Genomic DNA, 16,381 nt, shown 5'->3' with positions numbered 1-16,381 from the left:
GGCAATATGGCGGAGGTAGTGGGAACCTCTTCAGCTCCGGACCAGGAGACTATGCTTTGAAATCGGTGCGGGGGGGCAAGCTTGGTGTTAGCAAGACGGTAGTCAGCACTAGCCCCGATGCTATCATCCGGCCTGCGTGGCACCAGTGGACTGTCAGATTGACATCAGTTCCCAGCCTTCGAAATAGTTTTCTTATGTGTCGACATGGCTGGTACTTGAGCCTTTGAGGTTCCCCTGATAAGCCAGTCTCTAGGTAGGGAACACCGTGAATGCGCGACGGCGGAGGAAAGCGGCGAAACCGCCATACATTTGCGTGAAGACCCAAGGGCCCACGAAGACAACAGGTGCAGGACAGTGAATTTGGAAATGAACGATTCATCCATAGTAAACGTCATCGTAATCCTCCTGTGGGAGTAAACTGCGCAATATGAAAATATCTGTCCCTTCATGTCTGAGAGCTTGCGCGTACCAGACTCCGGATCCAAGGAGAGGGATGATGGTTCCCCAGGCACACCATGCGGAACTGACTTCTTGATGTATTTGTTCAGCTGCGTAGGTCTAGGATGGTCCAAAGACCTCTTTTCCGTTGGGGTCAGGCAATAACGGGAATAGACCCCTTGGCCCTTGAGCACCTCCAGCGTACCTCCTGTATGGCTCCCGATTGATGTGAGAAGCTCATGTTGGACCTCTGCGAGAGTTTCTCGTGAGAGTAGGTTCCTGAAGAGCGGCACGGGGAGGGAGGTAGAGGGCAGGCTGGGGGGAGGGGTCACGTGATTTGGCTTTGAGAAGATGGAGAAAACTGGAGCGGTATCCCTTGTTCCACCTGCAGGATGCCCAACATCCTTAATTAGCTGGTCGACCACGCCGGAGCATACGAGCGTAAAAGCCCGCTTGCTGTTTGAGAGAAAACCCGCGAGCGGTATCCGGATCGAGAGAATTGTGCTACGCTGATGCTCGTCGGGGGATGCACCTTCAAAATATTGGACTTGGTGTCCGTGATTCTTGCGGACCGCCATGACACTGGCCCGACGGAGAGGGGTACCGATTGCCGCCTTTAGCCGTGGTGACTACGCCACACACTGCGGCTAAATCCGTCTGCTGCGAGCGGGGTATAGAGGCGCTGCGTTTGAGGGGCGGTAACGTGGACCGTCTCCTTGAGTTTGAGGGGTATGCATGCCAAGGTTCTCCATTGCCGCGGATAACTCCTATTGTCCTTTAGACTTTCTGTAGTAGATTCTCGTTTTCTGCGAGAAGGATGCCCCTGTTTATCCGACTGTATCAAATATTGGCAACGTTCCGTGATGGGTCGTGCTGCAACTCGTGGGTGGTAGGCCGGACACCGCAAACCAGGAAAAAATATGCTCGATGGCATATCCAGAGGTGACCGTTCTAGCGGCTGAATCTGCCGAGTCCAGGCGTGCTGCAGAAAGTTTCGCCAATCCTCAGAATTTCCCTCGGTCGAGGGGGCCTTTTGTTAAACGCCTGACGGGAGCCCTGTGCGGTGGATTCAAACTCCCGGTTGATATTTTAGCAACACCGCCTCCCACGTGTGATAGCAAGTAACGGCTCTAGATGGCCTGTAGTCGTCGCCCCACGGAGCCCGAACGTCCTCCCAGCAGATGAAATATCTTGGGTCCACAAGCAATTTTTGTCGCAAGCATTTGGCCACGCCACATGCCTCCCTTACATGTTCTCTTGCCTGGTACCCTGGAGGCTCTTGTGGATTGGCCGCGGTGGCGCTCTCTCCTGGCGGCTGCTGCATTCGACCTGACTGCACGACAAACGATGCAGCTGACTGGACGCTTGCACTGCAACAACTCAACACGAGGTCAGTTCGTACGGGTCTGGTGGACTGCACATTACAGGTATTCGCGTAAGGCACACTGATTGACTTGTTATTCCCAGTCCCACCATATACCTGGTCCTCGTTCCGGACTTGCGCCACTGTGGTACCGTTCTGCCGGGTGGAGTATTGAGCGCAAGTACGTGGCCAGTCGGAGCTCTTTTGCCAGCGATCTGGATGCTGTCGGCTCAATGGCATGCGTGGCTGGAAGTCGTGACCCGAACCTGGTGAGCGCGTGCCTACCTCGGCTTGGAAGGCGGCGTTATGTCCCCACGCTGAGAGGGAGTTCCCTTCACCCTCACGAGGCAGGTCTCCCTTCCTCACCCTGCGCAGGCTTGTATTTCTGCTCGGCCTATTTCCACGCGCGCGCAGGCTTCTCATAATTCTTGGGTGCCTATGCTGCTTTCTTCAAGCAGCACCGACAGTACCGCTCAGGTTAGGCGGCCCGCAGAGAGTCCGACCTAGCGAGGGCGATGTGGCCCCCGGCCACCCGCCGCATCGGATTGGCTGCCGGCGAGTACACCTCTAGATGGCACAGAGCGCGAAACCCCAGAACGGAACGGAGCATGGGTTACCTGCTCCCAAAATACCGGGAGCTGGCGTGTTGGTGCGCCTCCGCCCTCCGCGACAGGCCTGCAGGCTGCCTCCTGTGAGCTTGGAGTCCTCGGCACCCAGCTCTTCTGTCGACGTTCCAGTCGGGTGCAGGGCTTCTTACTCGAGTTGTGAGCCTCCCGCTGGTAGTTGGCACCGCGTCTTCAGAATGTTCGCCGGCAGCTAGTTTGCGCGATGTACCTGGGCTTCGAGGTGTATGCCCGGTGTCCAAAGACTACTGCAGGTGCCTCCTGTCCTGAGTTGCCTGGTACGTGCGACTCCTCTCTCATAAGATGCCCAAGGGGTGTCTGCATCAGCGGAAGCGCGTATTGACGAGTATGAGGCCTACGGGGACGCTGTAGCAGATCTGGGACGATAATGTGAACCCTTGTGCAGTGTCATAATAAGCGTCCTCGCTGCCCCGGGGCCCAAGCATTAGGTAGGCCTGTTTCCCCAGTATGTGTGAGTGTCGCGTGCGGCTGCCACAAAACTGCCTGTAGCCGGAACTGCGTGGCTGATGTCGTTGACGGCGCGAGGACCGGACGCGACGACGTACTGAGCGTGATGCCGGGAGATGAGGCAGATGGACCGTGTCAGTCGTCATACTAAGCGTCCCTCGCGGTCCGACTTGAGGTCTGACAGCGAACTATCGACATGCCTGGATCGCTGCAAGCTCTGCGGAGTGCCCGGCCGAACCTTCGGGATGCTCCGGAGCGGGCCTGGCCTATTGAAGAGCGTAGCCAACGTTAAGACGGAGACGGATTTCGTCCGGTGCCGTGAGTCGACCGCACCGGATGCGAACCGAACGGTGCCAGACGTGCACAACCCGCCCTGGCATCGGGATCGGGATCGTTGCCGTAGGAACGCGATCGGTGCCGAGCCTGGGACATTCACGGATCCCGACAAGATCGGCGCGCTCCTTGGCTGCCCGGAGACGGTGTCGCACCATGCGGCTGCCCAGCGACTGAAAACCCGCAACCGGCGTTGCCGGGTTGGCAGCTCAGGCTCGTACGAGCAATCCATGTCCCGCCGCTTGGGAGTAGGTCCAGCGTATGGGAACGATGAGCTTACCACGCATCGTTCCGGGGAGTAAAGCGCACTGGACCTCAACGCTCCTGGGAGCCGGAATCAACGGTGCGAGGAGGGGTGCGAGGACGCGTGGCGGAGCCGGGCGCCGCCGAGCTGCGCTCTGACTGCGCGTGACCAAGGGTACCGAGGAGCTTGAGCTCTTTGCTCCTCGGGAGGGAGCGTGCAGCTGAGGACTGGCCGTACGGGACGGTCGCGATGGTTTTCGCCGTGCGGACGAACCAAAGCACTTGTATCCCCGTGCGGACTAACGAGACGAAGTTAGAGCTGCTCCATCAAAAGTGTTTAGTGGGGCCTTTCTTTCGTGTCCGGGGCTTGATGCCTACAGATACGGCACCTGTCCTATAAGATGCTCTCGCCGAGGCACTTTAAACAGAAATTCGTCGGATCTCCTGTGGCATCGGGCGACGGCAGGTCGCACAGGATTTGAAGCCGGGAACCGGCATCGGCCCAGTGCGTGGGAGAGAAGGGCGAACCCACATTCCTCTAACTGTATACACTAACTACAACTATACTAACACGTAAATAACAAGAACTAAGAGGAAAAACTAATGTACTACGTAAATCGAACAAGCAATCGCTAGGTAAGGTGAGGTCAGCTATGCCGCGCTCCACTTTCCAACACCGACACGGGCGTAAAAGGAACTGAGAGCGGGCGGCCAGCGGTATATATAGTAGGCGCCATACCGGCACCACTCCAGGGGGCGACCTGCCGGCCCACCGAGTGTTGCTAGGGTAAAAGTTTCTCCGACGAACGTGCACGCGGCGCGCGCACACCTAACTAGAATGGATATGAGCAAGCACTCGAAGAAGAACTGCAAGCTTTATTGGTCCTACAAAACTCAGCAGCTTGCTGCTTATCCTTGACCACCATTGACTGGCAACATTAGTAGCCCTCACTATTTACATATATACACTATTTACATCTCCCTTTTATAGAGCACTTCTGCAACAATCACTGATTTTATTAATAGTTGGGTGGTCAGGAAGGCGTTTCTTCTATTCAGTTCATTAACCACTGCAATATGAGAGTGTGAGAGTTAGGCTGCACTCATGAAACAATGTGTTGGCTTCTTTTTCCTCTACCTCTCCAATTCTTCACTGCTCCTCCCTTTCCCTCTGTCCTACAAGCAGCTCGTTGCTGAGTGGTGATATTGTGATATCAGAGAGGTCGCTTTCTTCCTCCTTCAGTTCCCTTGTTTTACTTCTTTCTCTCCTTTTCCTGCCGAATCTACTCTCTGAGCAGCTTAGCTCTCTGATGTTACAACCACATCACTCAGCAGAGGTCAGAGACACTTTCCCAGGACAAGATTTAGGCTTTGTCTACACTACCACTTTCATTGGTCAGGGGTGTGAAAAAACACCCCCTGACCGACAAAAGTTTCACCAGCAAAAGTGCTGGTGTGGACAGCATTACGTCAGCAAGAGAGGCTCTTCTGCTGACATAGCTACCTCTGCTCCCTGGGGGTGGTTAATTATGCCAGCAGGAGAGCTCTCTCTTGCCAGCAAAGAGAGGCTATATGGGAGACCTTACAGCGGCATAGCCTTAAACTTTTGTCATTTTGCTGAAACTTTATTCCAAAAAGTGTGATTTAAATAGGAGAAGTGTATTTTCTTTACCTTTCCCATAATTATGAATGCCCAATTTAAAACACCACAGCTCGATTTTCAGAGGCACTGAGCACTAGAGTTGACAACTTTCTAACTGCAGAAAACTGAACACCCTTGCTCCTCCCCTTCCCCCTCTCCCTGACACTTCTCTGAGGCCCCACCCCCTCTCAATCCATCCCCCCTCCCTCCCTCCCTCCCTCAGTCACTCGCTCTCCCATACCCTCACTTACTCACTTATTTTCAGGGCAGAGGATTGGGGTACAGGAGGGGGTGAGGGCTCTGGCTGGGGGTGCAGGCTCTGGGGTGGGTCAGGAGATGAGAGGTTTGGGGTACAGTAGGAGGCTCCAGGCTAGGGCCGAGGGGTTTGGAGTGCGGGAGGGGGATCCAGGCTGGGACAGGAGGTTGGGGTACAGTAGGGGGAGATGTGGGGTACAGACTCCGGGAGGATTCCAAGCTGAGGCAGGGGGTTGGGGTGTGAGAGGGAGTTCAGAGTGCAGGCTCTGGGAGGCGCTTTCCTCAAGTGGCTCCCAGGAAGTGCTTTCATATCCCTCTGGCTCCTAGGCCAAGGGGTGACGAGGGGGCTCTGCGCAGTGCCCATGCCCCTGCAACTCCTACTGGCCACAGTTCCGACACTCGGGGTGGGAGCATTGAACAGAGCCCCCATGGCCACCCCCGAGTTGGAGGGACATGTTGGCCGCTTCCCAGGAGCCCCGCAGAGCCAGGCAGGGAGCCTGACAGCCCAGCTGTGCCACCAACCGGACTTTTAACGGCCCAGTCAGCCATGCTGACCGGAGCCTCCAGGGTCCCTTTTCGACCAGGTGTTCTGGTCGAAAACCAGATACCTGGCAACTCTACTGAGCACCCACAAGTCCAACTGAAGTTGATGGGACCTCTCTGTGTTCATCATTTCTGAAAACCAGGCCCTGAGTTTCTCAGGCTGAGCACTAAAACATGGGTACCCAAGATCAATGGACAATTTTGAAAATTCTGACCTAAGTGACTTGCCCAGACCACGGTTACACAGTCATGCAATCCTGTGCTCTAACCACTAGGTTTTACTCTTTCCTGTTTAAGGTGAAAAGGAAAAACAAAAATATTTTGGATGAAGAGAAACAACGGCCCACAAGAACTCAGCCCTTGACTTGTCAAATAAATATTGGAAAAAACAATCAGAAATGTTTATCTAGCAAACCTTCCACACAAGATGTCAACAGAACTATACATGCATGGCAGAGAATACTTTTTAGTATATCCACTCGGTGCTAATAAAAATAACGCGTCTACAAATTCTCAGTGCTGTTTAGAAAACCCCAGAGACACAAAAGAGACATCACGGTTGTTCTCTGCTATTCCATGAATCCTGCTAATTCTAATACTCACTGCAGTGTCTGCCTGCAGTTATGTTAGTTTCGTCTTCTCCGGCAGGGCAGTCTGCAGTCCCATCACACACTTTACCAATTGGAACGCAGTGTCCTGACACAGGACAGGCCCATTCTCCTGGGTAGCACTCATGGCGACCACTTTCTAAGGAAAAGAGAAGCAACACAGAATAATTGAGGAACATCCTTCAAGTACTACTTGGAGCTGCTTTCCTAAAAGCCTCCTGGGGAATAAGCATCTTCAGTTATTTTTCATTAAGCTTCTGATTGTTGCATGTAGCTGTGACAGCCCATAAAAGAAATAGTATGTCACCATGTTCTTTCATTTGTCTTAAAATCACACTGCGGAAAATACTCATGCAGTCAGGGGAACCCTTTCTATTTTCCCCATTCTTCAGATACCTATGACTATTTAGCTTTGGCTTGACTGGTGTACTAAAAATGGAACAATGGTTTTGTTCTTTTGAAATATGCATGTTAGAGCTGGTCTAAAAATGGCAGAGGGAGAAGGGCAATTGTAGAAAATTTCAGCACCAAAAAAAATTGGTTTAAATGCTCCCACAGAAAATTTCAATTTTTCACAAGAAATTTGAAAACTGAATTTTTTGTAAGAAAAACAGTTTCAGTAGAAAACTCTTCATCAGTCCTAATGCCTACACACTCATTTCTCATTACCTGGTATATTCAGATTTACTAAAAATTCCTCTGAAAATATCAGATTATTAATAACAAAAATGTTACAAAGAATATTTACACAAAAATAGGATTTTCCTTCCAGCAGTTCATCTGTTCCTGAAATCATAATCCTGTACTTGTAACATCACAGTTAGTTACTGTGGAAATGGACATTCTATTACAAACCGAGAATTCTGGCTTCATGTGAGGACATACCCTGCTCCCGTGAAAATCAATGACAAACTTTCCATTGATTTCAATGGTGCAAGATCAGAGCTATAGGGAATAAGCAGATGAATTCTTAACATACCCTGCTTTATACTCACCACCTTAGCAATACAAAATAAAGAAATCCAAAGTATTAAAAAATATAAACTATATTACTAGAACTTTATCTATAAAAACAATTAAAGTTTTCCAGGAATGTCCACGGATCTTTAAAAATTCTGATATAAAACATTCTTATGTTAAGACTTTTTAGCAGTGAGGTTAGCAAGGTTTTTCTTTGTAAACTGAATCATTAAAATAAGTTGGCTTCTGTCTTTACCACATCCACTTTCATCTTCGTTATCTTCACAGTCATCATCTCCATCACAAACCCAGCTCTGATGAATACAGCGGCCACTTGGACAAGTGAAGAAATTGCCTCTGCAAGTTGCATAAGCTGAGGAAAGGAAAAAGAGAAAACTGAACTGCTCCAAGGGACAAACATGTACAACTCTCAGATAAATGGGGAGACCAGTCATTTAGAACCAGTCCTGAAGAGAAAACCCAGCTCAAACTTTTTGCACAGCTGGTAACTTTTGTACTTTTGCGCTGTTTTTAGGTAGGAATTTTCTGAATGGTTATTTTTAGATTATTTTAATTTGCTCCTTGAAGAAACTGAAAAGCAACCGTATAAGGGCTAGAGCTGCCCCAGCGATTCACTCAACAGGGCTGGATCACACCTCGTTCCCAAAGTTCTTGACTGTTGGGCACAGTGAAGAAGTGACACTCACAAACTCACAAAATAAAGAGAATTGCGCCCTGGGTTTTCAGAGGGAGAGTAAGCAGCACACAGTAGAGAACATCATTCCTTTCCATTATATAAGGCATAAAAATGTTGGTATCACAGGGGCAGATGAAGAATGCTCTTGAAGGAGAGGTACGTTGGGAATAAATGGTCTTTGGTGTTGGGAATATATTAAATAGGAAAATGTAGCCTTTCATGAACCTAAAGCTGAAGTCTTTGTTGCTCTCCTATAACGTAGGCTTCAGAATCCCTGGGGTCATTTGAAGAGCCCACAAGGAAGCCAAGTAGCAGTTTTGTGGGTTTGGTGCACAAAAGAAGACATATTACCCAGCCCTCAAAAGAAAAGAATAAGCAAGAGACTTCCTACAACAGAAACTTCAATCAAAATGTTAACCTAAATATGTAATAGAGATACGACGTTCACCAATAATGGTCACTGGGAATAATTCTAAAAAGTCCAGTCAGTATGTGATAATACAAATGCAAAAAGGTCCAAACAAATTTTAAAAATACACAGCAGCAAGCTCTAGGTAGCTGGGACAGAGGAAGCAAGAAGAGTTACCTTTGGCTTACCTCAGATACAGAAAATCAAGGCATGAGGCCATTTATCAGGAAGCAAATTCTCATCAACTCCAGTACATACAGTACACCACACACACCTATTTCATGGCAAATTCCTTTTGAAGCATTGTTAACGTCCATCATTCAGCAAATATATATATAAAGAACTCTTCGATTCTGTCGGCTACATAACAGAGCATTGCTCCTGCTTTGTGCTAACTGCTGCACTTTCAAAGAAAACCAGATCTTAAGAAAATAGGCAAACAAGCCAAATAAAACCACCGTACTGCAAGAGTTTTCATCGCTCCTGTCTCCACAGTCGTCATCGTGGTCACAGATAAAGGCTCGGGGGATGCATTCTCCATTAGCACATTGAAACTGGGTACTGGCACATCCATGGGCTGAACGATACCATTTGAATGGAGAAAAGAAAAAAACATATTCAAATGTAGCAAACAAAGTCCAGTATTTCTCTTACAAAGAGGATATATAGTACTATAAATATTTGGGTTATGCTAAGTGTGGCACTTACTGCAATTAGCTTCATCAGAGGCATCCCTGCAATCTACTTTACCATCACAGCGCTGGCTGGCATTAAAACATGCTCCATTTGCACAAGATAACTGTTCACATGTTGGGTAACCTACAAGAAAAAAACACATTAGCCATAAGTATTAGAATATCCAGTATCTCTTTATAATTATATTGTTGTGTATTCAGTCTGCACTATGCACGGCGCTTTACAGACAAAAATAAAAAGGAACATAGGAATTGCCACACGGGAAGGGACCAATGATTCATCTAGTTCAGTATCCTGGCTCCAGCTGTGATCAGTACCAGATGCTTCAGAGAAACACACAAAAAACCTTGCAAGAAACTAGGCAATTATGAGACAACCTGCCCCACTCCCAGGACCAGGTGCTTGCTCCAAGGAGTTTATAATTCAAATAACCCCATGGTAGTGTAGAAAATGCCACAATACCAAAGCAAGTATTTTATTTATTCTTATCTTAGTTTTAAATGTTACTGATCTCAGTAAACATGTTTAACTAGAAATGGAGGTACCTGCACTCAGATTAAGAGCAGCTTAGGACGGACTGATATGTATTTTGATCAAGCTGGGTTCAGGATGATGAGGAAAGATGCTGGCAGAGAATGCCTAACTGGACATGCCACAGAAGACATTTCCCACTCAGTACCTCTGCAGCTAAGAAGCTCAGGAAGCCAAAGTTCTTTTGGCGACCAACAGCCTCAAAGGCTAAATCTGGCTGATCAGGCCTTACTTAGCATGTAAGAATATTCCACCAATCAGATCACTCAGCTGGTGGAACCTGACAGTATCTCTGTTTGGAATAAAAGAGGTTAGTTTGAGCTAGAGAACCACTAATGGATCATTTCTGTCGTCAGTAAAGAAAAAGTAAAAATATCATGCGTGTTTTATTTTCAAAACTTCAAACAACGAAACAACATTTTAGAGCCTATTAATAACTGCAGCCAGCTGTGGACTCCACAACCTGCCCACTTCCACAATGGAAGGGGAGACAAAACCCACAGATCTGAGGTGGGGGAAGTGTTTTAAGGGAGGAGTAGTTCTATCTCACCTCCAATAAACCCGTCCAGTGATATTTTATGTTGTTGCAGAACCCCTGAGTGAGGCTAAGAGGGGAAAATATGAAAGCTGGCCCCATTTCCCTGGACTGAAACCCACCACCAAACTACTGTAAATTAATGACAACCAGTTCACACTAGTTTGCATCATCTTCCCCCACTACACACTGAAATCTCTCTGGAGAAGAGAGAACCTGTGGAACAGCGGTCGGCAACCTTTCAGAAGTGCTGTGCCAAGTCTTCATTTATTCACTCTAATTTAAGGTTTCGCGTGTCAGAAATACATTTTAACGTTTTTAGAAGAGCTCCTTCTATAAGTCTATAATATATAACTAAACTATTGTTGTATGTAAAGTAAATAAGGTTTCTAAAATGTTTAAGAAGCTTCATTTAAAATTAAATTAAAATGCAGAGCTCCCTGGACCAGTGGCTAGGACCCGGGCAGTGTGAGTGCCACTGAAAATCAGCTCATGTGCCACCTTCGGCACCCGTGCCATAGGTTGCCTACCCCTGCTATGGAAGCATCACTCCTGCAGTGGGCATGCTCTCAACTCGGGTCTTGCGCACTCTCCTCATGTCATGCCAATGTAAAGAGTTAAAAAGATGTCATCAAGTGCCATTAGCAGAGGCGCTTGGGTGTCATTTAAAATATGCATTTTGCCCAGTTTGCAGTTTATTAGTTTTTATAATAAGTACTACTAAGGCAGGGATGGTTAGAAACCTTCTTATTTCCAGTCTGGTTTTGTTCATGGCCAGTTTATGCCTATTTGTTCCTGTGCCAACATTGACCTTTAGTTTAAAAGGTTTACCCACTGATGTATGTATAGAGAGTAATCATATCCCCCTAAGCCTTATTTTTGCTGGGCTAAACAAGTCAAGTTCTTCCAGCCTCTCCTCATAAGATAGGACATCCATTCCCCTCTGCAGCTGTTCCAGTTTGAATTCATCTTTCTTGAAAATGGGTGAGCAGAACTGTAAAGAGTTTTCCAGATGAGGTCTTGCCACTGCCTTATACAATGGCATTAACACTTCTCTACCTTTACTGGAAATGCCTCACCTGATACATCCTAGGATCACACTGGTAGCTCATCGTCATCCTGTGATCCACCAACCCACCCACATCTCTCTCCTCCTCTGTTGCTTCCAACTGATGAGCCACCAGTTCGTAGCAGAAATTCTTATTATTAGACCCTAAGTGTATGATCTTACAGTTTGTACTACTGAATTTCATTTCATTTCTGTCATTTCAGTCTACAAAGTCATCCAGATCTTCCTGTATAATATTCTGAACCTCATCTGTATTGACAATGCAGCCTAATCAGATTGGCCCCAAGACCAATCTTTCAGGAACTGCACTTGTAACTCCCTCCAATCCAATCATTCACCTTTTAACACAACCCATTTCCTTCTCTCTTTTGGCCAGGTCCTTATCCACTTTACAATTATTGTACTAATGGCCATCTTCTTTAATGTAATATGTGTGTGTGTGTGTGTGCGTGTGTGTGTGTGTTCTACAGTGTCGTCAACCTCAATCTTTCAAGACCATGATTCAGGCCCCCCAAAATCATGAGTTAAAAATCATGAGATTTTGAAAAATAATAAATGTGGAGTTCTTTACATTGTCCTGCTGGATGTGGGGCCTTCAAGGTTCACATTTTCCAGGTTTTTCCAACCATTAAGGCTAGAAACCTTTTTCTTAATGAAAACTGAGATTATGAGATCACCTGACTCCAGGAGCTGAGGCTTGTAGGAAAAAACACCAAATATGTGTGAAACTTGTGATAAATCACAAGAGCTGGCAATACTGTTTTTCTGGGCTTGTTCTGAGCCTATGGTTGTTGGGTGTGAGAGGTTTCAGAACAGACTAGTTGATTATGAGCTGTGGAGAGGGAAAGTAGGCAGTAGAGGGGTTCCCCAAGACACTTTATTTTCTGTTTTTACTTTGTTTAAAACTTTCCAGGAATTTATTAGCGTTTATTACAAAAATTTAAAAATGGGTGAAAATCAGTGCAAAAAACTAACTTCACACTTTTCTGGGCAAATATCTTGGTTAATGTTGGGGGACAGGCGGACACAAAAAAATTTAAAATAGAGAAATGTAAGAGTACTTTCAACCTGATTTGATTCCCTGGGCTGCCCAGGTTACTGACCTGTTATTTCTCCTTCCGGAGCAGGGAGCCAAGTCCAGGGAGTTCTGGCACCTCTTTTTTTAGGACTCAAGCACTGATGTACATGTATGTATACATATACGTGTGTGTGTGTGTGTGTGTGTGTGTGTGTCTCCCACAACACTGCCTTACTTTAACTGATAGCCTCACATTTACACTAAGACTACCGGTAATTTATTAACATAAACACACCTATCTAATGTAATGTATTGGATTTCCTTAACACATGTATGTGTTTATGTATCTGAGTGGTCCAAAATTCATGTGAAAAATCAATAAAAACCAAACAGCATTTTAGCTTTTGTAAAACCCAGGAATTTTTCAGTAAAAAAACAAAAATTAAGGGCCTGGCTTATCCCCATCCAAAGCACTTCCCTCTCAGCTTCCAACCACATTGTCCCAGTTTTCCACTTTCAAAATACAATCAACCATCCGAAGAGGACAGGTGGGAGAGGAGGCACCATGCTACCCGCAGCCCCACAAGCTATTTGGGGCACCAGTCACTACTGTTATTTTATTTAATTGGTGCATTTAAAACGTAGCAACACAAAGGACACACTGTACCTTTATAAACAGCTTGAAAGCTATTCTACAGCAGTGGCTAGAACAACACTATTTTGCTTCCCATCTAATATTTTTGCTCTGAGACCTCAGGGATAGACAGTCGTGAGGAAAATATAACCAAGCGATAATACTTAGCAGATTAGCTGTAACAGTAGCCAGTGGAAGCAGCAGACACTGACTTCTGCCACATGATGGAGGAGTGTAGCCTCTTGTAACCCTGACCATGTCCTATGAGAGCAGCCAGAGAATAAAGAGCAATTTCTTAGCAGCACTCCTGCATGTCACACTTTTTATTACAGGGACATTTTCAAAACATTTTACAAACCATAACTTATTAAAACCTCTTGGGGTAGGCAATATGGTCTCCATTTCAAGGATAGAGTAACTGGGGCAAAGACTGAGAGGTTAAATGATTTACCCATTCTAGGAACTCATTGTCCAAACCGGGATTAAAACTCAGGAGTTCCTGAGCCTGTGGTCAGATCATCAACCTCAATGAACATGTCCTTCTGGGAGGATTTCCCTTCTTCCTTCATAGTCCCACACTACAGTGACCTGCCTGGCTGACAAGGCTGGGTTCATGTAACTACCCTTTTCTTGGCCACAGCAGTCACTGCAGAGTAGAACACAGAGATGCCAGGTGCTCCCACCTCAGGTATAGGTTTTTTCATTTTTAAATTGAGAGGTTGGCAGGAGGGGTGGGGGAAAACCACATTTTGTCAAAATGGGAAGACAGCTCGGTATCACACAGACCTTAGCTATTCATGGTTAAAACACATTTGTGATCAAATCATTCCTGTAGAAGGTTCACATTTTCATTCTGCATTTTTAAGTGTTAACAATAAGTATTTTAAAACTGAACTAAGAGTTAGCCATTTTCTATAAAACAGACAAAGTGATGCATTTATTTAATGAGACAAGAAACATTATTTTTATGAAGCAGAAACAGCTTCAATACACTAATTAAATGGCTTGCTGCTGAAATGTTTTTCTGTTGTTTATCTTGGCCTTTTACTGCTAATGGGATTAACAGCAAGGAAAATGGACTGTGGCTCTGAATTTCCATGTGGCATTTTACTACAGTTTTAATTGCTCAGTTACTTAATATTGGTGGCATTGTGCATTTGACTGGTCTCTTAAATATTGCAACTCATTCAGAAACTGGCTGAGTCTTTATCTTCTTTGCAATTTAAATCTGCTCCCAGAAATAACTAATTGCCAAAGTTCTGCGGTAAGAGACCTGTCCACTAAATGTTTACATACTCTTTACACTCTGACGGAAAATGGCAGCAAATGAACTTTGATGTCTCCTCAATAAATCGTGACCACTCTATACAGATTTTTCATTTAAAAAAAGCTTTAGTACAAATTACTTGTGCTAGAGGAAAAGGCCAAATTAATGATATTTCTCTTACCATTTCTTTGCATCAACACAGATTAGAAAGAGAAATGATTGGATGGAAACAAATAGTGCTTACTAATATTAACACACAACCTCCACTGCTAGCAAAGTATAAAATCTAATTGAATCCCTATTTACAGTATATCAAATCACCATGTGATTCATTATGATTTATGGTCTTTGCTTATAGCCCCAGTTCTTGCAAAGATAGAAGTGTAAAATTCTCTTCGGGGATGGTCCACTGGACCCTTACATCTTTCTGATCCTCACCTCCTCCCCCCACCACTATTTTCTCTCTAACTAGCAGACAAGACAGAGTCATCACCCTTCTGACTAAGAAGGACTGTCAACAGCAGTCCCCAATCAGCCAGAGTGGTTGCTGTTGAATGCCATGAGGCAGTTCCTCTCCTCAGGGCTCAACATGCTGCATCCACAAAAATTCCAAGATCTAGTGACCCGTGGAGCAATAGATTGGACCCAATCAACACTGCTAAACCATGCAATAGGCCCAATTCCAATAACTTTAAATGAAAATTTTATTTTTCTATTTATCTTGGAGCATTAAAATAAAAACACAGAATATCAAAATGTGTAATTTCATTTTCAAACATTGTTGTGTCTGCTGCTCAAAGCAAAGGATTGAGTTCTAATGCTCGCTCTGCCACTGACTTACTGTGTAACCTTGGATGCGTCATGTACCCTCTCCATTCCTCACTCTACCCATTGACAAAATGGGTATAACTTGATTCAGGTACATAAAAGGTTGTTACAAGGAGCAGGGAGAATAATTGTTCTCCTTAACCTCTAAGGATAGGACAAGAAGCAATGGGCTTAAATTGCAGCAAGAGAGGCTTAGGTTGGACATTAGGAAAAACTTCCTAATTGTCAGGGTGCTTAAGCACCCTGGAATAAATTGCATAGGGAGGTTGTAGAATCTCCATCACTGAAGGTTTTTAAGAACAGGTTAGACAAACACTTGTCAGGGATGGTCTAGATAATACTTAGTCTTGCCCTGAGTGCAGGGGACTGGATTAAATGAGCTCTCGAGGTCCCTTCCAGTCCTACGATTCTATGATCATCTATTTTACAAGGCGTTTGGGAGGCTAATTATTGTTTATAAAGTGCTTTGAGATCCTTGAATAAAAGGTGCTGTGTAAATACAAAGTGTCTCCACTAAGTTTTTCACTTCACAGGAATGTTAATTTTTAACAAAACTTCATTTTCAGGAAAACTATTTTTCCCAAAAAATATTCTGAACGTTTGCTAAACAAAGGCTAACACCAGCTCTTTTCTCCTAAGCTTTTACAGGACACAAATGCCAAGCTGTGTAAAATATTTGTCCAGCAGTAGCATCTGTTCCTGGATCCTTGGCAGACTCTTCAGGCATTTGTGCTGGACTTTAGAGTTGGCTGGAGGTCTATCACGTGGAATAGCTCCAAGCTGGCTGTCCGGGCTGCCTTTTATTCCAGAGTACCCTTTGCTTCTAAATCACTTTTTATTTTACAGACAGCACTCATTTTTAGCCATTTGTAAGTAAGGGATAAAAGGCACAGGCTGTTGGCTGAGTATGTAATATGCTGGTTTTCTTTTATATAGCATGTACACCAGCCTTTTTTGTGTAAATAAAGCTATAAGTGACTTTTTATTTCTTGTTCCTCTATTAATGACCCAGTATCCAATGTTCTACTTTTTTTCCAAATCCACTTCCTGAGAGTGTATTTTGTAGTTCACTGCTGTCTTCTTGCTAGCAACACTGTAAACTCTGGCACCTGCTTCATGATCTATGAGTGTAGCTTTCTATTATTACTAACGCTATCAGCAAGTATGCCGAGATGCACTATGTTAAGTAAGTGTTAGGCACAAATTGACATCCCCTTGAAA

General features: G+C 45.6%; 1 protein-coding gene across 1 annotated transcript in view; it reads right to left on the bottom strand.

The window, feature by feature from the left end:
* Nucleotides 1-16,381, bottom strand: part of LRP2 (LDL receptor related protein 2) — a 207,185-nt gene that overhangs the window by 159,477 nt on the left and 31,327 nt on the right. Inside the window, exons 5-8 of the mRNA XM_075070134.1 lie at nt 9,291-9,401; nt 9,046-9,159; nt 7,733-7,849; nt 6,512-6,655 (exon numbers count right to left, since the gene is read on the bottom strand). Of these exons, the coding sequence (XP_074926235.1) occupies nt 6,512-6,655; nt 7,733-7,849; nt 9,046-9,159; nt 9,291-9,401 (486 nt within the window). The remainder of the gene's footprint in view (nt 1-6,511; nt 6,656-7,732; nt 7,850-9,045; nt 9,160-9,290; nt 9,402-16,381) is intronic.

The sequence above is a fragment of the Chelonoidis abingdonii genome, chromosome 10 (assembly GCF_003597395.2).
Source record: "Chelonoidis abingdonii isolate Lonesome George chromosome 10, CheloAbing_2.0, whole genome shotgun sequence".
In the NCBI taxonomy this organism is placed as follows: domain Eukaryota; kingdom Metazoa; phylum Chordata; order Testudines; family Testudinidae; genus Chelonoidis; species Chelonoidis abingdonii.
Note: the sequence above shows the minus strand (reverse complement) of the source record. Positions and strands in the feature narration are given on the sequence as shown.